The sequence below is a fragment of the Salvelinus fontinalis genome, chromosome 21 (assembly GCF_029448725.1).
Source record: "Salvelinus fontinalis isolate EN_2023a chromosome 21, ASM2944872v1, whole genome shotgun sequence".
Lineage (NCBI taxonomy): Eukaryota > Metazoa > Chordata > Actinopteri > Salmoniformes > Salmonidae > Salvelinus > Salvelinus fontinalis.
In genome coordinates this window covers 20,341,225-20,367,592 of record NC_074685.1, presented here as the reverse complement: position 1 = coordinate 20,367,592, position 26,368 = coordinate 20,341,225, and the positions used below count along the sequence as shown (strand labels likewise).

The window sequence follows — 26,368 nt, the reverse complement described above, 5'->3', positions numbered from 1 at the left end:
GTCCTTGACCAGCACAAAAACATCCTGTGGCGTTCTGCATTAGCATCGAATAGCCGACGTGATATGCAACTTTTCAGGGAAGTTAGGAACCAATATACACAGGCAGTTAGGAAAGCTAAGGCTAGCTTTTTCAAGCGGAAATTTCCATCCTGTAGTACAAACTCAAAAAAGTTCTGGGACGCTGTAAAGTCCATGGAGAATAAGAGCACCTCCCCCCAGCTGCCCACTGCACTGAGGCTAGGAATCACTGTCACCACCGATAAATCCACTATAATTGAGAATTTCAATAAGCATTTTCCTACGGCTGGCCATGCTTACCACCTGGCTACCCCTACCCCGCTCAACAGCCCTGCACCCCCCACAGAATCTCGCCCAAGCCTCCCCCATTCTCCTTCACCCAAATCCAGATAGCTGATGTTTTGAAAGAGCTGCAAAATCTGGACACCTACAAATCAGCCAGGCTAGACAATCTGGAACCTCTCTTTCTAAAATGATCTGCTGAAATTGTTGCAAACCCTATTACTAGCCTGTTCAACCTCTCTTTCATATCATCTGAGAAACCCAAAGATTGGAAAGCTGCCGCGGTCATCCTCCTCTTCAAAAGGGGAGACACTCTAGACCCAAACTGCAGCAGACCTATATCTATCCTACCCTGCCTTTCTAAGATCTTCGAAAGCCAAGTTAACAAACAGATTTCCGACCATTTCGAATCCCACCGTACCTTCTCCGCTATGCAATCTGGTTTCAGAGCTAGTCATGGGTGCTCCTCAGCCACGCTCAAGGTCCTAAACGATATCATAACCGCCATCGATAAGAGACATTACTGTGCAGCCGTATTCATCGACCTGGCCAAGGCTTTCGACTCTGTCAATCACCACATTCTTATCGGCAGACTCAACAGCCTTGGTTTCTCAAGTGATTGCCTCGCCTGGTTCACCAACTACTTCTCTGATAGAGCTCTGTGTGTCATATCGGAGGGCCTGTTGTCCGAACCTCTGGCAGTCTCTATGGGGGTGCCACAGGGTTCAATTCCTTGGCCGACTCTCTTCTCTGTATACATCAATGATGTCGCTCTTGCTGTTGGTCCACTTCTACGCAGACGACACCAATCTGTATACCTCTGGCCCTTCTTTGGACACTGTGTTAACTAACCTCCAGACGAGCTTCAATGCCATAAAACTCTCCTTCCATGGCCTCCAACTGCTCTTAAATGCAAGTAAAACTTAATGCATGCTCTTCAACCGATTGCTGCCAGCACCTGCCTGCCCATCCAGCATCACTACTCTGGACGGTTCTGACTTAGATTATGTGGACAACTTCAAATACCTAGGTGTCTGGCTACACTGTAAACTCTCCTTCCAGACTCACATTAAGCATCTCCAATCCAAATGTAATTTAATAAGCATCCTTCATGCATGCTGCCAAACATACCCTCGTAAAACTGACCATCCTACCGATCCTTGACTTCGGCGATGTCATTTACAAAATAGCCTCCAACACTCTACTCAACAAATTGGATGCAGTCTATCATAGTGCCATCCGTTTTGTCACCAAAGCCCCATATACTACCGTTCACTGTGACCTGTACGCTCTCGTTGGCTGGCCCTCGCTTCATACTCGTCGCCAAACCCACTGGCTCCAGGTCATCTACGTCTTTGCTAGGTAAAGCCCCGCCTTATCTCAGCTCACTGGTCACCATAGCGCACCCACCCGTAGCACGTGCTCCAGCAGGTATATCTCACTGGTCACCCCCAAAGCCAATTCCTCCTTTGGCCGCCTTTCCTTCCAGTTCTCTGCTGCCAATGACTGGAACGAACTGCAAAAATCACTGAAGCTGGAGACTCATATCTCCCTCACTAGCTTTAAGCACCAGCTGTCAGAGCAGCTCACAGATAACTGGGCCTGTACATAGCCCATCCAACTACCTCATCCCCATACTGTATTTATTTATTTGTCTTGCTACTTTGCACCCCAGTATCTCTACTTGCATATTCATCTTCTGCACATCTACCATTCCAGTGTTTAATTGCTATATTGTAATTACTTCGCCACCATGGCCTATTTATAGCCTTACCTCCCTTATCCTACCTCATTGGCACACACTGTATATAGACTTTTTCTATTGTATTATTGACTGTATGTTTGTTTATTCCATGTGTAACTATGTGTTGCTGTATGTGTCGAACTGCTTTGCTTTATCTTGGCCAGGTTGCAGTTGTAAATGAGAACTTGTTCTCAACTACCCTACCTGGTTCAATAAATGTGAAATAAAATATTGAAGATTGAACTCTTTGGATTGAACTCTTTGGCCTGAATTTCAAGTGTCACGTCTGGAGGAAACCTGGCACCATCACTACGGTGAAGCATGGTGGTGGCAGCATCATGCTGTGAGGATGTTTTTCAGTGGCAGGGACTGTGAGACTAGTCAGGATTGAGGCAAAGGTGAATGGGGTAAAGTACAGAGAGATCATTAAGGAAAACCTGCTCCAGGGCGCTCAGGACCTCAGACTGGGGCGAGGGTTCACCTTCCAATAGGACAACGACCCTAAGCACACAGCCAAAACAATGCAGGAGCGGCTTCAGGACAAGTCTCTGAATGTCCTTGAGTGTCCCAGCCAGAGACAGAACCTGATCAAACATCTCTGGAGAGACCTGAAAATAGCTGTGCATCAAACTCTCCACATCCAACCTGACAGATCTTAAGAGGATCTGCAGAGAAGAATGGGAGAAACTCCCCAAATACAGATGTGCCAAGCTTGTAACATCATACCCAAGAAGTCTTGAGGTTGTAATTGCTGCCAAAGGTGCTTCAACAAAGTACTTAGTAAAGGGTCTGAATACTTATGGAAATGTGATTTTTCAGTTTATTTGTATTTTTGTGGCAAAAATGTCTAAAAACCTGTTTTTCCTTGTCATTATGGGGTGTTGTGTGTAGATTGATGAGGGGGATTTAAAAAAATACATTTTAGAATAAGGCTGTAACCTAACAAAATCAAGGGGTCTGAATACTTTCCGAAGGCACTCTATATCAAAATAAGAACATCTTAGAAATGTCGGCCTGTAGGCTACGACTGCAAAGGAACTATATGAGCTGCACTTCCATTGCTGGTCCTCACATTGCATGTCCTCACATGACCCAGACTGTACTGCACCTGCGGACTCGCTTGTTGGTGACAATGCTTTGCTACCTCAGAGCAATTTCAACCCCTTTCATCAGTGGACATTGCCAAATAGCATGAATAAAAACAGACTAAAGTAGCCATAGAAGCAGTGGGATATCAAATGTGGCTCTTTCTAATGTCAATGTCACGTACAGCTTCCACCCTAGTAGCTTAGAATTTTTACAACTGATATATCCACACCTCTGCAATGCAGGTGTTGGTTAATACTACCTAGTTTATTCTTTAGTGCTGTCTCTGGATGACTCTACTGATTGCTGTACCTCTTCCACTCAGGATTTTAGCCAGCCCTCACGTAATGTGCTTATGGAAGCAACTAAATTGCCAAGAGTCATAAAATTAGCACCACAGTACTTCAATGTCTTAAAAGCAATAAAAACCTCAGATGTTATCGTTCTCAGCCCCTAATAACAATGCCATCACTGTCTGAAGATCATCCCGTTCCTCAGCATCTGTTTCTCAGACACACTGGACCTGAGCTGCGTAGCTGATGAAGCATCTGATGTAGACCATGCCAGATTAGTGCAACAGCACAAAAAAATGTCAGGCCCCTGCTAGTGCATCGTGATGCGTCGTGACAGAGAGATGAATGGTTGTGTTCATAAGATGGCTTTGCACCAGTGGCATTCAAAGTCTGGGTCGCGACCCCTAGTGGTGTCGTGGGGTAACTGCACTGGGGTCGCCAAAACGTTTCAACAATTTTTTTTGAGGAACAAAATATTAAAACTGCAGATTATTGGATGGGACAATATACAAAACAAATGTGAAAGATAGTTTCAAAGATATAGTTTTAAAAAGTAAATGTATTTATTTATTAGAGATTCAAATGCATTGAATTTAAGCTTATTTGTTGATGTAAAAATCGAAACTTACCGATTTTAAGGTTGTGTCATTAGATTTGGGATGTGGTGGGGTCGCAATGAATTATTGGGGGAAAAATGGGGTCCCCAGAAATTCTGGCTGAAAAAATGGGGCCCCTGCTGAAAAGTTTGAGTACCGCTGCACTCTACACGGTCTAAAGGAGATCTGACAGGCTATTGAGCATAGTAAACCATCATGTTAATGTCTTCTTACAAACAGCTTATATTTAATAGATAGTTTGTTCAACATTTGTAAACAGTTTGTAAATCATGACAACTAACCTGTTAATGGATTGATTGATTAATTAATTAATTGAGGCTGGACCTGCTGTAAGCAGGCCATTACATGCACTCAATTTGTGGTTAACTATGTGATCATGTTTTTAAGCACACCTTCAATTAAAGGTTTATATATTCAATATATTCAACAACTCATCCTTGTTGTTGAGTTGAAGAGATCTGACATAGAAATGATACATATTGTTAATTGAGTTATTATTTAGCATGAAGCACAAAAACAATAAATTACACACTCTTCATTTGAATAGTATTTATTCAGTCATCCGAAACCACACTCTCGCAGACTTGCACACAGGCACAGCACACACATTCTTACACACACACACTCAAGGAATTGTGTGACCAGACTTTAATTGACTTTTTATGATCTTTGCAAGCAGTGATTTTATGCAGTAGTGCACTAAAATATGTATTGTATTGAGCACCTTGTTAACAAGCACACTGAAGTCATTAATGTTGTGTATTTCTGCTGTTTGTCGAGCTGGGTTTTTTATTAGACTGTCTTCTGGCTTGTGGAGTCTTGGGCCACAAACTTACTTTTTAGCCTTTGGTTTTTCAGATTGGTCTTTCTTTTCTTCGGCAGGTTGTTCACTCTTTCCCACGGTCTTGGATATCTCTGGTTCATCTTTCTCTTCTTTGGTGTCTGCTTTGTCATCTTTTTTCTCCTCACTTTTAGCTTCAGCTTGATCCTCTTCCTCTTTATCACCCCCTTCTTTATCATCTCCCCCCTCTTTCTTTCCCACCTCCTCTTCCTCGCCTTCCTTTCCCTCCTGCTCCCCACCCTTGTCCTTATCTTCCTTTTTCTCTCCGTCCTCCTTTGCAGTTTCTTCCTTCTCTTCCACCTCATCCCCAGCTATGACCAAAACATTTTATAATTGTGAATAGTGGAATAATTGTGTCAGTAGACTGCATTGTAAAAATGTTAACATCTAAGCAATGCACGACAACAATAGAAAATATTCTTTGAGGGATAATACTAATACTAACCTTCTTCTCCGTCCTTAGCATCCTCCCCATCTTCCTTCTCCACCTCGCCTCCCTCATCTCCATCTTCCTCCTTCTCCTCTCCCTTTTCCTCCTTCTCCTCTCCACCCTCTTCCTCCTTCTCCTCTTCCTTCTCTTCCTCCTCCTCTTCCTCCTCCTCCTTCTCCTCCTGTGGTAGGCTGGCAGAGTCCTGCTGGGCCAGGCTGGCAGAGATGACGTCATCTCCAGAGGTGAATGAGGAGCTGAGGAAGCGTGAAGTCGTCAGGTAGGGGGCGCCAGAGCTTAGGCTGGCCTGCATGGAGAACATAGAGCGGCCAAAGGAGGGTGTGGCCGACAGGGTGTGGCCGTAGACACTGGACATACCCCCGGACACGCCCACACTGAAACGAGACTCCTCCCCCTCCAGCAGCTTCCTGGAGAAGTAAAGTATCATGGGGCATATATACTTTCTGAGTTAAAGGACAAAAGGTTTTCCTTGACCTGGACTTGCATTAGTATTATTACGTTATATTTATTTAAGTTGAACCTCTGGTCAATGCTCCTCATAGCATCCTACCTGTAGGCAGCGATCTCAATGTCAAGGGCCATCTTAACATTCAGCAGGTCCTGGTAATCCTTCAGGTAGCGAGCCATCTCCTGCTTTGTGGCTCCCAGCTCATTCTCCAGCTGGCCAATAGTATCCTACAGGAAAAGTTTAGAGGTAATGTGGTGGATAATTCTTACATAGTTCTTACAGCAGGTTACAAGTTCAGGTAAACTGCCCAAAATTTTGAGTGTGACTATTAAAATGCACATTTGATGCAATATAATATTTTTTCCCCTTCTACATTACTAAATCAGTTCCACTTTGCACAAATTATTCAAAACATTATTGGTGTCTTGTATTCTGATGAAGTAATTTATCTATTGATAAACAGTTTCTAAACATGCAATTAAGAAACACATTCACTATTAGATTGCATTCCTTCTGAGGTATTTGCTTGAATATAGATATAAATTCGTCCTGCAGTACCACTCCCACAGTACCAGTATAAATCCGTCCTGCAGTACCACTACTGACCTGCATGCCATTGATCTCAGCACTCTGCTTGTCCTCCATGTCATGCAACTGTTTCTCCAGAGACTCATTGAGACCCCTGCAGGCATCGATCTCCAGCAGGCGGGACTGGAGCTGCCGGCGGTACTCCCCAGCCTCGTCCCTGGAGCTCCTCACTGCATCGCTGTGCTGGGCCACGCTCTCCGTCAGGGAGCCCACCTTCCCACGGAACCACTCCTCAGCAGACTGCATGTTCTTGGCTGCCAGCCTCTCGTACTGGGCTCGGATGTCCCTCAGAGCCCCGGACAGGTCCGGCGTGGTTGCCTCCATCTCCACAGCCACCTGGGCCCCCAGCTGGGCCTGGGCCTGGAGCTCCACCACCTCCCCCTCGTGGAGCCTCTTGAGGAAAGCCAGCTCGTCCAGCAGGGTCTCCACCCTCTTCTCCAGCTCGGTCCTGGCCAGGGTGGCCTGGTCGGCACCACGCCGCGCATCCAGCAGCCTTCCCTCCGCGTCCTCGCGGGCCACCACCTCCTCCTCGTAGCGGGCCTGCAGGGCACTCAGGGCTTGCCCCAGACGTTCCCTCTGCCCCAGGGCGGCCTGCTGCTCCCCACGCGCCTCCTCCACGGCAGCCCTCAGAGCCCGCGCCTCCTGCTCATACAGGGCCCTCAGACGGGAAGGCTCCCCATGCCTCTGCCTCAGCAGCATCAGCTCAGCCTCTAGCGCACGGTTCTGCTGCTCTAGCTCCCGCACTCGGTCGATGAAGCCGGCGAAGCGGTCATTGAGCTCCTGCATCTGAGCCCTCTCCTGGGTCCTTACCGTGCGGAACTCAGAGCTCACCTGGGCCGCCTGGCTCAGCTCCAGTTCCACGGAGGAGGAGGAAGCCGGGGATGAATGCAGAGCCCGTCCAGGAGAGGAGTACTGCAAACGGGAGCTCACAGAGGACAGGGGAGAGGTGTGGATTGAGTAGGCCGAGCGTGACCTCCCCCTGGTCACCACCCCTCGGGGGGCTCCCTCCACATACCAGCGGCGGTAGGAGGAGGAGGAGTAGTACGGGTCAAAGCCGAGGGTACTCATGGCTGTGCTGGGAGGACAGGCTGCTTTGTCTGGCTCTGTGTGAATATGTCTGTAGGGCTCCGGTGAAGAACCCAGACTGATGCTGCTGCAGTGGCTCCAGCTTTTATAGCAAAAGGGAGAGCTCTGACGCAAGCAGTTTCCCAAACTCTGACTACGCGGGATCGAAAGACTAACACTGCAACGGAGAGAGAGGGAGAGTGAGAGAAAGAAAAGAAGGAAGGAGAGAGAGGGGGAGGGAAGGAAGGAGATATAGAGATGGCGAGAGATGGAGAGGGAAAGAGAGAGGGGGCAGATGAAAGAGAGATGTTTGTGTTTTTGCGGGTAGAACAGAGGTTAACATGTTTTTAGTTGCTCTACAGTGTTTCTGTCATACACAGTAACCTTGACTACTAATATTCACAAGTTAATCTACAGAAAAGTAGAGTCAGATAGCTAAAGCCTCTGGCTAGTGAAGTACAGTATATTATCTGCACTGTACCTGCACCGATAGAAAAAATGAATAGTCGCATGAGATGACTTGAGTTTGTACTCATTTGAATGTAGGTCCTGCAGTCCTCTCTGCAGGGGAAGAGAATGGGCTGTCCTGATTCTACAGCAGCTTTTGTGTTCCTATTATACACAACTTGTAATCATACAGTGACACAGCACCTCCCCTGCTGGCCAATAGGAGAAATACACCCATGACCTCTGAAAACCTGCAATGACAAACACAGAACACACAGTAGGATTGTATTTGGTCAAATACATGGTCAAATATGCGATGAATCTCAGAGTGCTTATTTACTTATACGTCATAGCTGGTAAGCTACTTTTTGGTGCCTGTGGATACTTCTTCTGTAGGGGAGAGTGGGGTAAGTCATGCTAAAGGGTTAGCTGAGCCACCCTTTGTTTCTAGGAAACCATACACAAAATGAATAATGTGACCAAATATTTAGGAAGAGGTCATAATTTCATGGAGTCTGTGAAGGAAGAAACCACATGTAAGAAGTGGTAAGCAAGTTAGCTACAAAAAACGGATTTTCACAAAGTCAAATAAATGTATTGCGTTATATGTTTCATGATGCTTGTATCTAACCCAAAGTAGATTGTTCTAAGACTGTTTTATACATCAGTTGGGTCTCTATAAGCTTCAATATGAGATCTTGAACCTAGCATGAAAGTGCATTATTGTAGCTGTGTGAGCTAACATAGCAGAAATGTTTGCTTTGGGGTAAGTTGTGCCATTTGGCCAGTGGAAAATTGAGCCAATGGCTCCACATACCCTATACAAATGATGATCACATTTTGTCAGTTTTATGCAAAGCATTTTTGCAATTTGTCATGCACATTTTATTTGTACAGAGCAGACATCATCATGCCCCGTGTATACAAATGTAAAAGAAGCAGGGGTCTAGCCCCCACTTAAAGTTCTTGAAAGAACAGCCAATGAAGTTAGAGCCCTTTCGAGCAGCAGCAAGGGATGAAAAAATTGACCGAATGACACTGAAGAGGTACATTAACAAAAAATAAAACATTTACTTGTGTGGAAGAAAGCCTTTGATAGAGTAGCACAGGCACACAGGGCTTGTTCGACATTGCAGCCGACTGATCTACAAATCACCTTGCATCGTAAATAACTACTCATTATTATTTGTAGATCAGTCATGGATTTGATTATCTCATGGAGTCTGAGCTTGCTAAACTGATTATTTCCAAGGATACACAACATCCTGAAATATACAGTGGGTCTCATAAGTATTCAACCCCATTTTATTGCGTTACAAAGTGGGATTTAAAAATATTTTATTATGAGTTTTTTGTCATTTATCTACATAAAATACTACATAATGTCAAAGTAAAAATACAATTTGACATCTTTACAAATTAATAAAAATATAGTCGTTGGATAAGTATTCACTCCCTTTGTTCAGACAAGCCTACATTTGTTTAGGAGTACATTTTGACTTTACAAATCACATAATAAGTCCTTCTGGTCCTTCTGAACTGAGCTGCAGGAAGAAACTGCTCAGAGATGTCACCATGAGGACATTGGTGATTTTAAAACAGCTACTGAGGATGGAAAACTGAGGATGGATCAACAACATTGTAGTAACTCCGCAATAATGACCTAAATGACAAAGTGAAAAGAATTTTAAAAATACACAGAATAAATGCAAAACTTTATTTGGGGGGCAAATCCAACACAACACATCACTGAATAACTGACTCTTATTTTCAAGCATTGTGGTGGCTGTATCATGGTATGTGTATGCTTGACATCAGCAATGACTGAGTCGTTCTTCTGTATAAAAATTAAAAGAATGGAGCAAAATCCATGAGGAAAACCTGACTTAGTCTGCTTTACACCAGACACTGGGAGAGAAATCCACCTTTCAGCCGGACAATAACCTGAAACACAAGGCCAAATCTACACTGGAATTACTTAACAAGAAGACAGTAAATGTTCCTGAGTGGTCAAGTTACAGTTTTGACTTAAATCTGCTAGAAAATCTATGGTAAGACTTAAAAATTGCTGTCTAGCCATGATCCCCAACACCTTGACAGAGCTTGAAGAATTTTGAAAAGAATAATGGGCAAATATTGAACAATCCAGGTGTGCAAAGCTCTTAGAGACTTACCCAAGAAGACTCCCTGCTGTAATCACTGCCAAAAGTGTTCCTGCCATGTATTGACAGAGCGGTGAATACTTATCTAATCATGGTTTATTAGTGTCTTATTTTAATATTATCTTAAAATAATATTGGAATTTTTCTTCTACTTTGACATTACAGAGTATTTTGTTTAGATTGTTGGAAAAAAATTAAATTGAATCCACTTTGTAACACAATAAAATGTAAAGAAATCCAATAGGACTGAATACTTATGATACGCACTGTATGTAGAAATATTTTGTTAAAAAGAATACTAGATACTAAATGTAAAAAATGGCTCAACATACCCCACTCTCCCCTATCAGGTGCTGTAATGCTAATGTGTTTAAATTATGTCTGTGAAGATGTGTTTCTATTTTTGTAATGATAATGTATTGGTTTGATTATTATACGGAATGGGTTATATTCATTCAAATAGATTTTCATGATCACTTTTGCTGGAAGGGACATAGAGGGCTTTGAAGTTAAACTTCATGTTAATTCCCTAACAAGAAAAACAGTTTCATCTTTCAGCTGAAGCGTGAAGAGGGAACCATGACTGGTCAAAAAAACTGCTGCCTGCATGCCCCCCTGCCTGCTTGACTGCTGACACACACTTCCTCCTATTCCTCCTCCTCTTCCTCCTGAGGTGGAAGGGAGGGGAGGGGGGAGGGGACACCTTTGATACTGTCCAAGACGGTTGACTGACAGACTGGATAGCAGAGTGACCAGTAGTTTACAGTATGCGGATCTGGTCAAAGAGCAGGCTGGTATGAGTCTGTGTTTGGATGCAGTATACTGTGTATTTTGGCTGTACTTATTGAGATGAGTGTATGAATTTGAGTGTGTTTGTATGTATTTTGCTGACAATGCAATGACAATGTTTAGTGTAGGTGTGGGGTACTGCCGCAAGCTGACTCATCAGTACAGTCGTGCTCACCCAGGACCCCCCCATCCCCTCCACACCACCCTCCTCTCCTCTCTCACTCCCCTCTCTTTCAACTGCACAATTATTCTGTCCTACTATATTCACCTACTTTCTCTTTCTTGCTCTTTCTTATTCTCTCTCTCTCTCTCTCTCTTTCACTGCAGCATCCTCAGTCTTTATCTCTCTTTGTGATTTGTCAATCTCTCTGCCCTTTTTTGTGATATATGATACACAGTTTGGCTTCATGCCTAGAGTTCCATTAATTTTGTATGTGGTGATATTGTATTTCTCTCTATTCTCAATGTGGCTCATATTTTCGATTGGTAGCAGCGGGCATTGATTTAGCCCTAAAGTTTGGCCTCAGTCAGTTTAATGCAGAATCAGTATTTTAACCTGAACTGGTCCCAGAGTTAAGAATTTCTCTAGGGTAGGGGGCAGCATTCGGAATTTTGGATGAAATGCATGCCCAAATTAAACTGCCTGCTTCTCGGGTCCAGAAGATATGATATGCATATAACTGGTAGATTTGGATAGAAAACACTCCAAGGTTTCCAAAACTGTTAAAATAGTGTCTGTGAGTATAACAGAACTGATTCGGCAGGCAAAAACCTGAGAAAAATCCATTCAGGAAGTCGTTTTTTGGGGGGTTTTGTAGTTTTCTATTCAATGCCATTACAGTATCCATTGACTTAGGTAAGAGCAGTCTGAATGAGTGGACCCTAAAGTGTCAGAGAGCTTTTTCATGCGCGAGACCGAGAGAGTGCGTTTCTTGTTTACCTTTTAAATTGACAACGTTATTGTCCGGTTGAAATATGATCTATTATTTAGGCTAAAAACAACCTGAGGATTGAATATAAACATCGTTTCTATGAACTTTAAGGATATAATTTGGATTTTTTTGTCTTCCTGTTTTGACTGCGTTTGAGCCTGTGGATTACTGAAGAAAATGCGCAAACAAAACGGAGGTTTTTGGATATAAAGAAACTTTATCGAACAAAAGGAACATTTATTGAGTAAATGAATGTCTGCTGAGTGCAACCATATGAAGATCATCAAAGGTAAGGGATTAATTTTATCTCTATTTCTGACTTGTGTAACTGTTCTACTTGGCTGGTTACTGTTTGTAATGATTTGTCTAGTGGGCTATGTTCTCAAATAATCGTAAGGTATGCTTTCGCCGTAAAGCATTTTTTAAAATCTGACACCGTGGTTGGATTCACAAGAAGTTAATCTTTAAACCTATGTAAAATATGTTTTGTTTTCTGAATTTTTATGAGTATTTCTGTATTTGAATTTGGCGCCCAGCAGTTTCACTGGCTGTTGAAGAGGTGGGACGCTAACGTCTCACGTACCCAAGAGAGGTTAAGTGGATGGTAGGATTGGTTTGAAACCTTGCTGCATTTCTACATGAATTGAATTTCAAACATCCCAAATAAGTATTTTCCAACTGTACTTACTATAACTATGATTCAGGGGTGGCAGGTAGCCTAGTGGAGCATTGGGCCAGTAACTGAAAGGTTGTTGGATCGAATCCCAATGTTGACAATGTAAAAATCTGTCGTTCTGCCCCTGAACAAGGCAGTTAACCCATTGTTCCCCGGTAGGCTGTCATTGTAAATAAGAATTTGTTCTTAACTGACTTGCCTAGATAAATAAAGGTCACATTTAAAAACATATTGTGGAGGACTACAGTTGTCCTGTGAAGATCAAACAGTGGTTGTACTGGGATGACACAACAGTGGTACTGTAGGCCTGATTACCAACAATGATAAGTCAGCCTACAGGGAGATGAGGGCCCTGACGGAGTGGTGCCAGGAAAATAACCTCTCCCTCGACATCAACAAAACAAAGGAGCTGATTGTGGACTTCAGGAGACAGCAGAGGGAGCATGCCCCCATCCCCATCGAGGGGGCTGCAGTGGAGAAGGTGAAAAGCTTCAAGTTCCTCTGCGTACACATCACTGACAATCTGAAATGTCCACAACCCCAGGGCTCTCCAGAGGATTGTGTGGTCTGGCCAACTCATCACTGGGGCCCACCCTGCCTGCTCTTCAGGACATCTACAGCACCCGGTGTCACAGGAAGGCCAGGAAGATCCTCAAGGACCTCAGCCAGCCAAGCCAAGGCCTGTCACCATCCAGAAGGCGAGGTCAGTACAGGTGCATCAAAGCTGGGACCAAGAGACTGGAAAACAGCTTCTATCTCAAGGCCATCAGACTGTTAAATAGTCACCACTAACCGGCCTACACCCAGTACTCTGCACTGAACTTTAGTTACTGTCACTAGCCGGCTACCTGCCCCGATGTGCAGTACATGGTCATGGAACACTGGTCACTTTAATAATGTTAACATACTGTTTTACACACTTCATATGTATGTAATGTATTCTAGTCAAGGCCATCCTATTTAACTAATATACTATTCTTCAGATATACTAAATATTCTACCCATATACTGTCCACATTTTCTATGTATCCCATCACATATATATATATTTATATGGAAATATTAGGATGTCCAGAGTATATATACAGTATATATATACAGTATATATATATATATATATATATACAGTATATATATATATATATATATATATATATATATATATATATATATACTGTATATATATATATATATATATATATATATATATATATATATATATACTGTATATATATATATATATATATATATATATATATATATATATATATATACAGTACCAGTCAAAAGTTTGGACACACCTACTCATTCAAGAGGTTTTCTTTATTTTTTACATTGTTCTACATTGTAGAATAATAGTGAAAACATCAAAACTACGAAAGAACACATATTGAATCATGTACAGTAGTAACCAAAAAAGTGTTCTACAAATCAAAATATATTTTATATTTGAAATTCTTCAAAGTAGTCACCCTTTGCCTTGATGACAGCTTTGCACACTCTTGGCATTCTCTTAACCAGGTTCATGAGGCAGTCACTTGGAATACAGTTCAATTAACAGGTGTGCCTTGTTAAAAGTTAATTTGTGGAATTTCTTTCCTTCTTAATGCGTTTCAGCCAATCAGTTGTGTTGTGACAAGGTAGGGGTGGTATACAGAAGATATACCTATTTGGTAAAAGACCAAGAACCAAGATAGCCCATGTAATGCTTTGTAGGTTAGCAGTAAAACCTTGAAATCAGCCCTTGCCTTAACAGGAAGCCATTGTAGGGTGGCTAGCACTGGAGTAATATGATCAAATTTTGGGGTTCTAGTCAGGATTCTAGCAGCCGTATTTAGCACTAACTGAAGTTTATTTACTACTTTATCCGGGTAGCCGGAAAGTAGAGCATTGCAGTAGTCTAACCTAGAAGTGACAAAAGCATGGATACATTTTTCAGCATAATTTTTGGACAGAAAATTTCAGATTTTTGCAATGTTACGTAGATGGAAAAAAGCTGTCCTTGAAACAGTCTTGATATGTTCGTCAAAAGAGAGATCAGGGTCCAGAGTAACGCCAAGGTCCTTCACAGTTTTATTTGAGACGACTGTACAACCGTCAAGATTAATTGTAAGATTCAACAGAAGATCTCTTTGTTTCTTGGGACCTAGAACAAGCATCTCTGTTTTGTCCGAGTTTAAAAGTAGAAAGTTTGCAGCCATCTACTTCCTTATGTCTGAAACACAGGCCTCCAGTGAGGGCAATTTTGGGGCTTCACCATGTTTGATTGAAATGTACAGCTGTGTGTCATCCGCATAGCAGTGAAAGTTAACATTATGTTTTCGAATTGCATCCCCAAGAGGTAAAATATATAGTGAAAACATTAGTGTTCCTTGAGGAACACCGAAATTTACAGTTGATTTGTCAGAGGACAAACCATCTTTCCGATTTGGTCCTGCCGTACATACCTACACGTACGCACGCTACGGTCACAAGACGCAGGTCCCCTAATTGTCCCTAGAATTTCTAAGCAAACAGCTGGAGGCAGGGCTTTCTCCTATAGAGCTCCATTTTTATGGAATGGTCTGCCTACCCATGTGAGAGACACAGACTCAACCTTTAAGTGTTTATTGAAGACTCGCCTCTTTAGTAGGTCCTATGATTGAATGTAGTCTGGCCCAGGAGTGTGAAGGTGAACGGAAAGGCACTGGAGCAACGAACCACCCTTGCTGTCTCTGCCTGGCCGGTTCCCCGCTCTCCACTGGGATTCTCTGCCTCTAACCCTATTACAGGGGCTGAGTCACTGGCTTACTGGTGCTCTTCCATGCCATCCCTAGGAGGGGTGCGTCACTTGAGTGGGTTGGCGCCCCCCCTTGGGTTGTGCCGTGGCGGAGATCTTTGTGGGCTATACTCGGCCTTGTCTCAGGATGGTAAGTTGGTGGTTGAAGATATTCCTCTAGTGGTGTGGGGGCTGTGCTTTGGCAAAGTGGGTGGGGTTATATCCTGCCTGTTTGGCCCTGTCTGGGGGTATCATCGGATGGGGCCACAGTGACCCGTTCTGTCTCAACCTCCAGTATTTATGCTGCAGTAGTTTATGTGTCGGGTGGCTATGATCAGTCTATTATATCTGGAGTACTTCTCCTGTCTTATCCGGTGTCCTGTGTGGATTTAAGTATGCTCTCTCTAATTCTCTCTTTCTCTCTTTCTTTCTTTCTCTCTCTCGGAGGACCTGAACTCTAGGACCATGCCTCAGGACTACCTGGCATGATGACTCCTTGCTGTCCCCAGTCCACCTGGCCATGCTGCTGCTCCAGTTTCAACTGTTCTGCCTGCGGCTATGGAACCCTGACCTGTTCACCGGATGTGCTACCTGTCCCAGACCTGCTGTTTTCAACTCTCTAGAGACAGCAGGAGAGGTAGAGATACTCTCAATGATCGGCTATGAAAAGCCAACTGACATTTACTCCTGAGGTGCTGACCTGTTGCATCCTCGACAACTATTATGATTATTATTATTTGACCATGCTGGTCATTTATGAACATTTGAAGATCTTGGCCATGTTCTGTTATAATCTCCATGTTCTGTTATAATCTGGCACAGCCAGAAGAGGACTGGCCACCCCTCATAGCCTGGTTCCTCTCTAGGTTTCTTCCTAGGTTCTGGCCTTTCTAGGGAGTTTCTCCTAGCCACCGTGCTTCTACACCTGCATTGCTTGCTGTTTGGGGTTTTAGGCTGGGTTTCTGTACAGCACTTTGAGATATCAGCTGATATAAGAAGGGCTATATAAATACATTTGATCTGATTTGATTTTAAACGACAGTCCGTCAATATTTTAAGATATGAAGGTTAGTCAATCGGGAACATTTCAAGAACTTTGAAAGTTTCTTCAAGTGCAGTCGCAAAAACCATCAAGCGCTATGATGAAACTGGCTCTCATGAGGACCACATCAGGAAAGACAGACCCAGAGTTATTTATTTATTTAAGCTTTATTTAACTAGGCAAGTCAGTTAAGAACAAATTCTTATGAACAATGATGGCTTACCAAAAGGCAAAAGGCCTCCTGCAGGGACGGGGGCTGGGATTAAAAAAAAAAAAAAAATATAGGACAAAACACACATCACGACAAGAGAGTCACCACAACACTACATAAAGAGACCTCTGCTGCAGAGGATAAGTTCATTAGAGTACCCAGCCTCAGAAATTGCAGCCCAAATAAATGTTTCACAGAGTTCAAGTTACAGACACATCTCTACATCAACTGTTCAGAGGAGACTGCGTGAATCAGACCTTCATGATCGAAATTCTGCAAAGAAACCACTACTAAGGGATAAAGGATAACAAGAAGAAGAGACTTGCTTGGGCCAAGAAACACAAGCAATGGACATTAAAAAATTGACATTAAACCGGTGGAAATCTGTCCTTTGGTCTGAAGAATCCAAATGTGAGATTTTTGGTTCCAACCGCCGTGTCTTTGTGAGACGCAGAGCTGGTGAACGGATGATCTCTGCATGTGTGTTTCCCACCGTGACGCATGGAGGGGGAGGTGTGATGGTGTGGGGGTGTGGGGGTGCTTTTCTGGTGACACTGTCATGATTTATTCAAGGCACGCTTAACCCTTATGGCTACCACAGCATTCTGCAAGTGATACGCCATCCCATCTGGTTTGCCCTTAGTGGGACTATCATTTGGTTTTTCAACACGACAATGACACAACAGGGCTATAAGGGTTATTTGACCAAGAAGGAGGGTGATGGAGTGCTGCATCAGATGACCTGGCCTCCACAATCACCCGACCTCAACCCAATTGAAACGGTTGGGATGAGTCAGACCACAGAGTGAAGGAAAGGAAGCCAACAAGAGCTCAGCATATGTGGGAACTCCTTCAAGACTGTTGGAAAAGCATTCCAGGAGAAAATGGTTGAGAGAATGCCAAGAGTGTGCAAAGTTGTCATCAAGGCAAAGCGTAGCTACTTAGAAGAATCTACAATCTCAAATATATTTTCAATTTGTTTAACACGTTTTTGGTTACTACATGATTCCATATGTGCTATTTCATAGTTTTGATGTCTTCACTATTATTCTACAATTAGTCAAAATAACAAAACTCTGGGTAGGTGTGTCCAAACTTTTGACTGGTACTGTATATATATATTTATACTCCGGACATCCTAATATTTCTATATATCTTAATTCCAATATTTTACTTTTTAGATGTGTCTGTATTGTTGTGTATTGTTAGATATTACTGCACTGTTGGAGTTAACAACACAAGCATTTCACTACACCTGCATGTACACTACACTACACCTGCTATGTGTATGTGACCAATAATAAGTACAGTTTTGATTAAGTGTTCTTTGGAGTATGTACAGTTCTGTAGTGTGTGATGTGTCATGCCCTCAGTGGTATTCAAGCCCTATAGCTGCCCCCAATGTCACCCCATGTTTTTTTTAAACTTTATTTAACCTCACTAGGGTAGGGGGCAGCATTCGGGAAATTTGGATTAAAAGTGTGCCCAAAGTAAACTGCCTGCTACTCAGGTCCAGAAGCTAGGATATGCATATAATAGATTTGGATAGAAAACACTCTAAAGTTTCCAAAACTGTTAAAATAATGTCTGTGAGTATAACAGAACTGATATGGCAGGCAAAAACCTGAGGAAAATTCATCCAGGAAGTGCTATTATTTTGAAATGTCTCTTTTCCATTGAAAGCCTATCCACCATACAAATACTTATGACGCAGTTCACGATCTCTATGGCTTCCACAACATGTGGCCAGTCTCATGTGGCCAGCCTTTAGGCATTGTTTCTTTCTTTCGCCTTTCTTGTTTCTCCTTTTCTATTGATGAAGCTTTTGTCCGGTTGAAATATGATCGATTATTAATGACAAAAACAGGATTGATTATAAACATCGTTTGACATGTTTCTATGAACTTTTATGGTACTTTTTAGATTTTTCGTCTGTCTGTCTGTGACCGCGCTTTGTTCCAATGGATTACTGAACAAAACGCACCAACAAAACTGAGGTTTTTGAATATAAAGAGGGACTTTATCGAACAAAATGAACATTTATTGTGTAACATGGAGTCTTCGGAGTGCAACCACATGAAGATCATCAAAGGTAAGTGATACATTTTAACGCTCTTTCTGACTTTTGTTACTCCTCTTCTTGGCTGCGAACTGTTTGTAATGATTTGTCTGCTGGGGGCTGTTCTCAGATAATCGCATGGTTTGCTTTCGCTGTAAAGCCTTTTTGAAATCTGACACCGTGGTTGGATTAACAAGAAGTTATATGTATAACATTTTTATGAGTTTTTCTGTTTTTGAATTTGGCGCTCTGCAATTTCACTGGAGGTTGGCCAGGTGGGACGGTAGCATCCCACACCCCCTAGGGAGGTTAACTAGGCAAGTCAGTTAAGAACAAATTCTTATTTACAATGACGGCCTACCCCGGCCAAACTCAGACAATGCTGGGGCAATTGTACACCGATCTATGGGACTCCCAATCACAGCTGGTTGTGATATAGCCTGGATTTGAACCAGAGTGTCTGTAGTGACACCTCTAGCACTGAGGTGCAGTGCCTTAGACTCCTGCACCACTCGGGAGTCCAGAATGCTTTAGTCTGTTTTTCCCTAGTCACTACTACCTCATTGCATGGTATAGTTGTATCAGTAATGGTTTTGGATAAAGATATAAAGTGCAAGGCCAGAGTTAGATAACTAACTTTCATTGATGTGGCTGTTCCTCTCAGACACTCTACAGACTCTTTACAATGCCTCAGGAGCAGCAGCTTACTCTGATCTTTACACTTTTATTCCACAGAGTTTAAAAGTCATGTTGCTATTTTGGCTCAATCCCTGACCTCTGCCCTTCCCAGCTGGGACATGTCCCTCTAGCCCACGGGAGGCCCTGCCCTATTGGCTGAGCCTGGCTGCCAATCAGAAAGTGATGTGCCCTCATTGGTGGGGAACAGTGGAAAACCGGCAGCTACACAGGGCCACATTCCAGGGTGCTATAAAAGGTGTGGTAAGAGTCGCTTGGGGCTGTTGGTCTCAGAGTCTGTGTACTATAAGGGAGGGCTGTGTTTCCTGTGTTTGGTAAAGGAACTTAAACATGACTACCGCCCATAAGTTGGTGATCGTCCGTCATGGCGAGAGTGAGTGGAACCAGTACAACAAATTCTGTGGATGGTTTGATGCCGACCTTAGCGAGAAGGGCCTGGAGGAGGCCAAGAGTGGTGCTAAGGCCATCAAGGAGGCTGGCATGAAGTTTGACATCTGTCACACCTCTGTGTTGAAGCGCGCCGTCAAGACCCTGTGGACCATCCTGGAAGGCACAGACCAGATGTGGCTGCCCGTGTGCCGCACATGGCGCCTGAACGAGCGCCACTACGGCGGCCTGACAGGTCTTAACAAGGCAGAGACAGCCGAGAAGCATGGAGAGGAGCAGGTCAAGATCTGGCGTCGCTCCTTCGACACCCCCCCTCCCCCAATGGAACACAACCACGCCTACCACAAGATCATCAGTGAGGTAGGAGGACTGGTGGTGGAGTATTGGTGGTGCTAGTACTACACAAAACACACCTGTGATTCAAGTTTTAAGTGTGTGATTGATGATATAGAATAATAACTTTGAAAAGTAAAACGCCCCTAGAATATGCACAAGTTTTACAAGGAAACGGGATAACATCAGGATATCTATGACTTGCTCAGGAGAACCTACAAGACTAAGACCTGCAGGTCTCATTTGAAGTAAAACACCATTGACTGATTGGAACAGCATTGAATTAAATTCTGACTTCTCATGTATAACTACTTGTATGAGCCTAAACATGGACTGTACAACTGCAACATGTAACACTTGAGTTACTAAGTAAGCTCTGCCAGGTTTAATTTGCAGACCTCTAGTATGTTACATCACACTTGTCAGCACCTGCTGTTGTGAAGATACATTTGAGCGGTGTAACCCAACATGATGATACATTTGAGCAGTGTAACCCAACATGATAATACATTTGAGCAGTGTAACCCAACATGATAATACATTTGAGCAGTGTAACTCAACATGATAATACATTTGAGCAGTGTAAACCAACATGATAATACATTTGAGCAGTGTAACCCAACATGATAATACATTTGAGCAGTGTAACCCAACATGATAATACATTTGAGTAGTGTAACCCAACATGATGATACATTTGAGCAGTGTAACCCAACATGATAATACATTTGAGCAGTGTAACCCAACATGATAATACATTTGAGCAGTGTAACCCAACATGATAATACATTTGAGCAGTGTAACCCAACATGATGATACATTTGAGCAGTGTAACCCAACATGATAATACATTTGAGCAGTGTAACTCAACATGATGATACATTTGAGCAGTGTAACCCAACATGATAATACATTTGAGCAGTGTAACTCAACATGATGATACATATGAGCAGTGTAACTCAACATGATAATACATTTGAGCAGTGTGACTCAACATGATAATACATGTGAGCAGTGTAACCCAACATGATAATACATTTGAGCAGTGTAACCCAACATGATAATACATGTGAGCAGTGTACCCCAACATGATGATACATGTGAGCGGTGTAAGCCAACATGATAATACATGTGAGCGGTGTAACCCAACATGATGATACATTTGAGCGGTGTAACCCAACATGCTGTTCTGTCCTCCCACCAGTCAAGGCGCTACAAGGGCTTGAAGCCTGGTGAGCTGCCCACATGTGAGTCCCTGAAGGACACCATTGCCCGCGCCCTGCCCTACTGGAACGATGTCATCGCACCTGAGATCATAGCCGGCAAGAACGTCATCATCGCTGCCCACGGCAACAGCCTCCGCGGAATTGTCAAGCACTTAGAGGGTGAGTATTATGGGCTGCTGTGTTAGCTGGACACAGACAGAGAGCGAGGGTGGGGGGGAGGGGGGAAAGGAGAGGGGAGGACATGGAGAAAGAGTGGTACAACTAACATAGGAGATGAAAAAACACAAGGCAGGAGGGAACATGGAATCGCTTGGAAATGAGAGGCAGTACTTGAGGGGAAAGGTTAGAGATAATGTTTCACAAGGCATGTCCAGTATGGCATGGAGTCAAACATCACTCACAACACAGATCTAACAGATGCATAGCCACTGCACAGATTGAAGCAGGGATCTAGCCTGCCTTGAGGTTCTTGAGAGAGCAGCCAAGGAAGTGAATAAAGAGAAGAAGTCCATTTGAGCAGCAGCAAGAGATTTTAAAAACATTGACTGAATGACACTGAAGAGGTACATTGACAAAAAATGAAAACGAACATGCACCTGTGTAAAAGAGAGGCTATAATAGAGTAGCAGAGGCACACGAGGTCTTATCTGATGACCTGGAGTCTGCCTGAGCTTGCTAAGCATGTCGAGAATCTCGTTGACCAGTTTCATGGGCTTAGTAGCCTCAAATGCAGAGAACTTGCCTATGAATGTGTACATCGAAACAATATTCCTGTCCCAGACAACTGGTCAAGAAATGGAAGGGTAAGTGATATTGAACAGAGATCTACTGTATATGTTAAGACATACAATATACCACACCCCCATTCCATGAATTAAACTTTGACCTACCAGCACCATCACCCACTGTCACAGGACATCATCACCTAGCGTCACAGGACACCTTCACCCATTTACCACAAGGCGGCTCAACTTACCACATACCCTGCACAAGCTGTTTTCAAAACTGTTATGTTTACATGAATTCTGATTCCACACAACATCCTGAAATATATGTAGATATCTTTGTTAGAAATAATATTATGTTTCCCTTGACATAGTGATGCTGAATGTAAAAATGGCTCAATTTACCCCACTCTCCCCTACACTGATGTAGGGGCTGGCTGTACACAGTAAATTCCTAATAGGCTGTTGATTGTTTGTGGGTCACTGAGAATGTAACAGCTGGACCCATAGGCATGGTACATCACAAGCACCCAGTCACATACATAGAGTACACACACACATTCCCAGATTACCAGCAATCTATAAATAACTGTCTCTCTCCCTGGAGCTCAGACCAACACAGTGGAAAAGGCCATGGGTGCGGTCCCGTTACGGGCACGACCTTTCTGCAGAAAGGTTTTGCATTCTCTAGGAGTGGTGGGACCAGGGTAATGCAGACAGGGTTTCAGAGGGAGAGGGAGAGACACGAGGGCAGAGGGAAGGCTCAGGGAAAGGGCAGAGGGAACAAGCTACTTATTTCCCCCTGAAAGAGGAGTGTGGATGACCTCACCTGTTTTATTTTGTAAAGAGAGATGTGTAGTGGGTACTAGCTAAGAAATATACCAGCCTTCAAGGATCTGTACTTAACATCCATAGAAAGGATTTCCCATCCACTGGGAATACACGTCAAATACAGTGCCTAATGTGAATTTCCTTGTACATGAATGATCAGTCTGGATTTCCCACCCTATCCTCTGTTCATTCCTAACACATCTGTCTGTCTGTCTCAGGCATGTCCGACGCTGCCATCATGGAGTTGAACCTGCCAACAGGTATACCCATCGTGTATGAGCTGGACGTGAATCTGAAGCCGGTCAAACCCATGGCTTTCCTGGGAGATGCCGAGACTGTGAAGAAGGCCATGGAGGCTGTGGCTGCCCAGGGCAAGGCTAAGAAGTAAGCTAGCCTGGACACGTCAAGAGGAGGGAGAGAAAGTGACTGTCCCCCCCATCCCTTACTATCATCCACCCCCTCCATCTCCCCATTCACCTGCAGTCCATTCCATCCTGGGATAAATGCTCTCTTTGGTTGTGGAAATATGCCCTGTGTAGCCCCCTGTATCTGAGAGTGAACATCATAAAACCCAAATATGGTGTGATTGTTCCATAGATCAGTGTAGGTGGTACCGGTACTGCACAAGTCTTGTCCACTCACACAAACACATAGACTCTTGTGGAGTGTCACATTCCCACTGTAGGATTGGTGAAGCCGTGTGTTAAGGCACCACAATCTGACACAACAAATAAAGAAACCACCTTTTTGTCTACACCGGTTTCTGCTTTTATCTTTCTTCCCCTGGGTTCTGATGTTTTTCCTCCTATTAAATTTGGGCCTAATCTTTTTCAGTCTCTTCCTCTCTCACTTCCCCTTTTCTCTTCTCTTCTACTCCTCCATTACCTGCTCTTCCTCCTCTCCCTCCATGGGTAATTCAGTGGTATCATGACGGCAGCGGCGGGGCTGTGTAATCTTATCCAGGGGGCAGAGCGGAGTGTGGCAGGGAGGAGAGAGGAGGGTCACTGAGTTTGTTTTGGCAGCATTCCCATGGTGCAGGAGCACTTCATCTGACTCTGTCCCTCTCCTCAGTACAGACAGAGTATGCTGGCTCAGGGCCAGGGCCACTTTTAGCAGGGGGTAGGGGAGAAGGTGTGGGTGAGGTTGGGTGTGGGTGGATGGGTGTGTGAAGGGGTTTAGGGGTGAGCTACTAAGTCAGTGTGTGTGTGTGAAGGGGTTTAGGGGTGAGCTACTAAGTCAGTGTGTGTAAAGGGGTTTAGGGGTGAGCTACTAAGTCAGTGTGTGTGTAGAGGATAGGGGAGAGGGTGTGGGTGAGGTTGGGTGTGGGTGGATGGGTGTGTAAAGGGGTTTAGGGGTAAGCTACTAAGTCAGTGTGTGTGCGAAGGGGTTTAGGGGTGAGCTCCTAAGTCAGTGTGTGTGTAAAGGGGTTTAGGGGTGAGCCACTAAGTCAGTGTGTGTGTTAAGGGGTTTAGGGAGTTTAGGGAGGGGCCACTTTTAGCAGGGGGTAGGGGAGAGGGTGTGGGTGAGGTTGGGTGTGGGTGGATGGGTGTGTAAAGGGATTTAGGGGTGAGCTACTAAGTCAGTGTGTGTGAAGGGGTTTAGGGAGTGAGCTACTAAGTCAGTGTGTGTGTGTTTAAAGGGGTTTAGGGGTGAGCTACTAAGTCAGTGTGTGTAAAGGGGTTTAGAGGTGAGCTACTAAGTCAGTGTGTGTGTAGGGGATAGGGGAGAGGGTGTGGGTGAGGTTGGGTGTGGGTGGATGGGTGTGTAAAGGGGTTTAGGGGTAAGCTACTAAGTCAGTGTGTGTGCGAAGGGGTTTAGGGGTGAGCTCCTAAGTCAGTGTGTGTGTAAAGGGGTTTAGGGGTGAGCTACTAAGTCAGTGTGTGTGTAGAGGATAGGGGAGAGGGTGTGGGTGAGGTTGGGTGTGGGTGGATGGGTGTGTAAAGGGGTTTAGGGGTAAGCTACTAAGTCAGTGTGTGTGCGAAGGGGTTTAGGGGTGAGCTCCTAAGTCAGTGTGTGTGTAAAGGGGTTTAGGGGTGAGCCACTAAGTCAGTGTGTGTGTTAAGGGGTTTAGGGAGTTTAGGGAGGGGCCACTTTTAGCAGGGGGTAGGGGAGAGGGTGTGGGTGAGGTTGGGTGTGGGTGGATGGGTGTGTAAAGGGATTTAGGGGTGAGCTACTAAGTCAGTGTGTGTGAAGGGGTTTAGGGAGTGAGCTACTAAGTCAGTGTGTGTGTGTTTAAAGGGGTTTAGGGGTGAGCTACTAAGTCAGTGTGTGTAAAGGGGTTTAGAGGTGAGCTACTAAGTCAGTGTGTGTGTAGGGGATAGGGGAGAGGGTGTGGGTGAGGTTGGGTGTGTAAAGGGGTTTAGGGGTAAGCTACTAAGTCAGTGTGTGTGCGAAGGGGTTTAGGGGTGAGCTCCTAAGTCAGTGTGTGTGTAAAGGGGTTTAGGGGTGAGCCACTAAGTCAGTGTGTGTGTTAAGGGGTTTATGGAGTTTAGGGAGGGGCCACTTTTAGCAGGGGGTAGGGGAGAGGGTGTGGGTGAGGTTGGGTGTGTAAAGGGATTTAGGGGTGAGCTACTAAGTCAGTGTGTGTGAAGGGGTTTAGGGAGTGAGCTACTAAGTCAGTGTGTGTGTGTTTAAAGGGGTTTAGGGGTGAGCTACTAAGTCAGTGTGTGTGTAAAGGGGTTTAGGGGTGAGCTACTAAGTCAGTGTGTGTGAAGGGGTTTAGATGTGAGCTACTAAGTCAGTGTGTGTGTGTGTGTGTGTGTGTAAAGGGGTTTAGGGGTGAGCTACTAAGTCAGTGGGTGTGAAGGGGTTTAGATGTGAGCTACTAAATCAGTGTGTGTGTAAAGGGGTTTAGGGGTGAGCTACTAAGTCAGTGTGTGTGTGAAGGGGTTTAGGGGTGAGCAACTAAGTCAGTGTGTGTGTAAAGGGGTTTAGGGGTGAGCCACTAAGTCAGTGTGTGTGAAGGGGTTTAGATGTGAGCTACTAAGTCAGTGTGTGTGTGTGTAAAGGGGTTTAGGGGTGAGCTACTAAGTCAGTGGGTGTGAAGGGGTTTAGATGTGAGCTACTAAATCAGTGTGTGTGTAAAGGGGTTTAGGGGTGAGCTACTAAGTCAGTGTGTGTGTGAAGGGGTTTAGGGGTGAGCAACTAAGTCAGTGTGTGTGTAAAGGGGTTTAGGGGTGAGCCACTAAGTCAGTGTGTGTGAAGGGGTTTAGGGAGTGAGCTACTAAGTCAGTGTGTGTGTGTGTTTAAAGGGGTTTAGGGGTGAGCCACTAAGTCAGTGTGTGTGAAGGGGTTTAGATGTGAGCTACTAAGTCAGTGTGTGTGTGTGTAAAGGGGTTTAGGGGTGAGCTACTAAGTCAGTGTGTGTGAAGGGGTTTAGATGTGAGCTACTAAATCAGTGTGTGTGTAAAGGGGTTTAGGGGTGAGCTACTAAGTCAGTGTGTGTGCGAAGGGGTTTAGGGGTGAGCTCCTAAGTCAGTGTGTGTGTAAAGGGGTTTAGGGGTGAGCCACTAAGTCAGTGTGTGTGTTAAGGGGTTTAGGGAGTTTAGGGAGGGGCCACTTTTAGCAGGGGGTAGGGGAGAGGGTGTGGGTGAGGTTGGGTGTGGGTGGATGGGTGTGTAAAGGGATTTAGGGGTGAGCTACTAAGTCAGTGTGTGTGAAGGGG

At 44.2% G+C, this 26,368-nt stretch overlaps 2 protein-coding genes across 2 annotated transcripts; one reads left to right on the top strand and one right to left on the bottom strand.

Annotated features, from left to right (window-relative positions):
• Positions 1-4,574: 4,574 nt before the first annotated feature.
• On the bottom strand, positions 4,575-7,576 carry LOC129818393 (neurofilament light polypeptide-like). The gene is made up of 4 exons (XM_055874235.1): positions 6,384-7,576; positions 5,880-6,004; positions 5,327-5,736; positions 4,575-5,192 (listed from the first exon to the last, which is right to left on the bottom strand). The coding sequence occupies exons 1-4, from the start codon at positions 7,431-7,433 to the stop codon at positions 4,873-4,875; spliced, it is 1,905 nt and encodes a 634-aa protein (XP_055730210.1). The 5' UTR covers positions 7,434-7,576; the 3' UTR covers positions 4,575-4,872.
• An 11,873-nt stretch (positions 7,577-19,449) lies between these two features.
• LOC129818392 (phosphoglycerate mutase 2-like) lies at positions 19,450-23,458 on the top strand. Its single transcript, XM_055874234.1, has 3 exons — positions 19,450-19,949; positions 21,127-21,307; positions 22,923-23,458. The coding sequence occupies exons 1-3, from the start codon at positions 19,533-19,535 to the stop codon at positions 23,090-23,092; spliced, it is 768 nt and encodes a 255-aa protein (XP_055730209.1). The 5' UTR covers positions 19,450-19,532; the 3' UTR covers positions 23,093-23,458.
• The last annotated feature ends 2,910 nt before the right edge of the window (positions 23,459-26,368 follow it).

Coding starts and splice junctions, on each gene's coding strand:
- LOC129818393 (XM_055874235.1), bottom strand. CDS start 7,433: ATGAGTACCCTCGGCTTTGACCCGTACTACTCCTCCTCCTCCTACCGC. Junction 6,005..6,383: donor CTGAGATCAATGGCATGCAG/GTCAGTAGTGGT, acceptor CTTTTCCTGTAG/GATACTATTGGCCAGCTGGA. Junction 5,193..5,326: donor TGCTAAGGACGGAGAAGAAG/GTTAGTATTAGT, acceptor TTTTGGTCATAG/CTGGGGATGAGGTGGAAGAG.
- LOC129818392 (XM_055874234.1), top strand. CDS start 19,533: ATGACTACCGCCCATAAGTTGGTGATCGTCCGTCATGGCGAGAGTGAG. Junction 19,950..21,126: donor ACCACAAGATCATCAGTGAG/GTAGGAGGACTG, acceptor TCCTCCCACCAG/TCAAGGCGCTACAAGGGCTT. Junction 21,308..22,922: donor AATTGTCAAGCACTTAGAGG/GTGAGTATTATG, acceptor TGTCTGTCTCAG/GCATGTCCGACGCTGCCATC.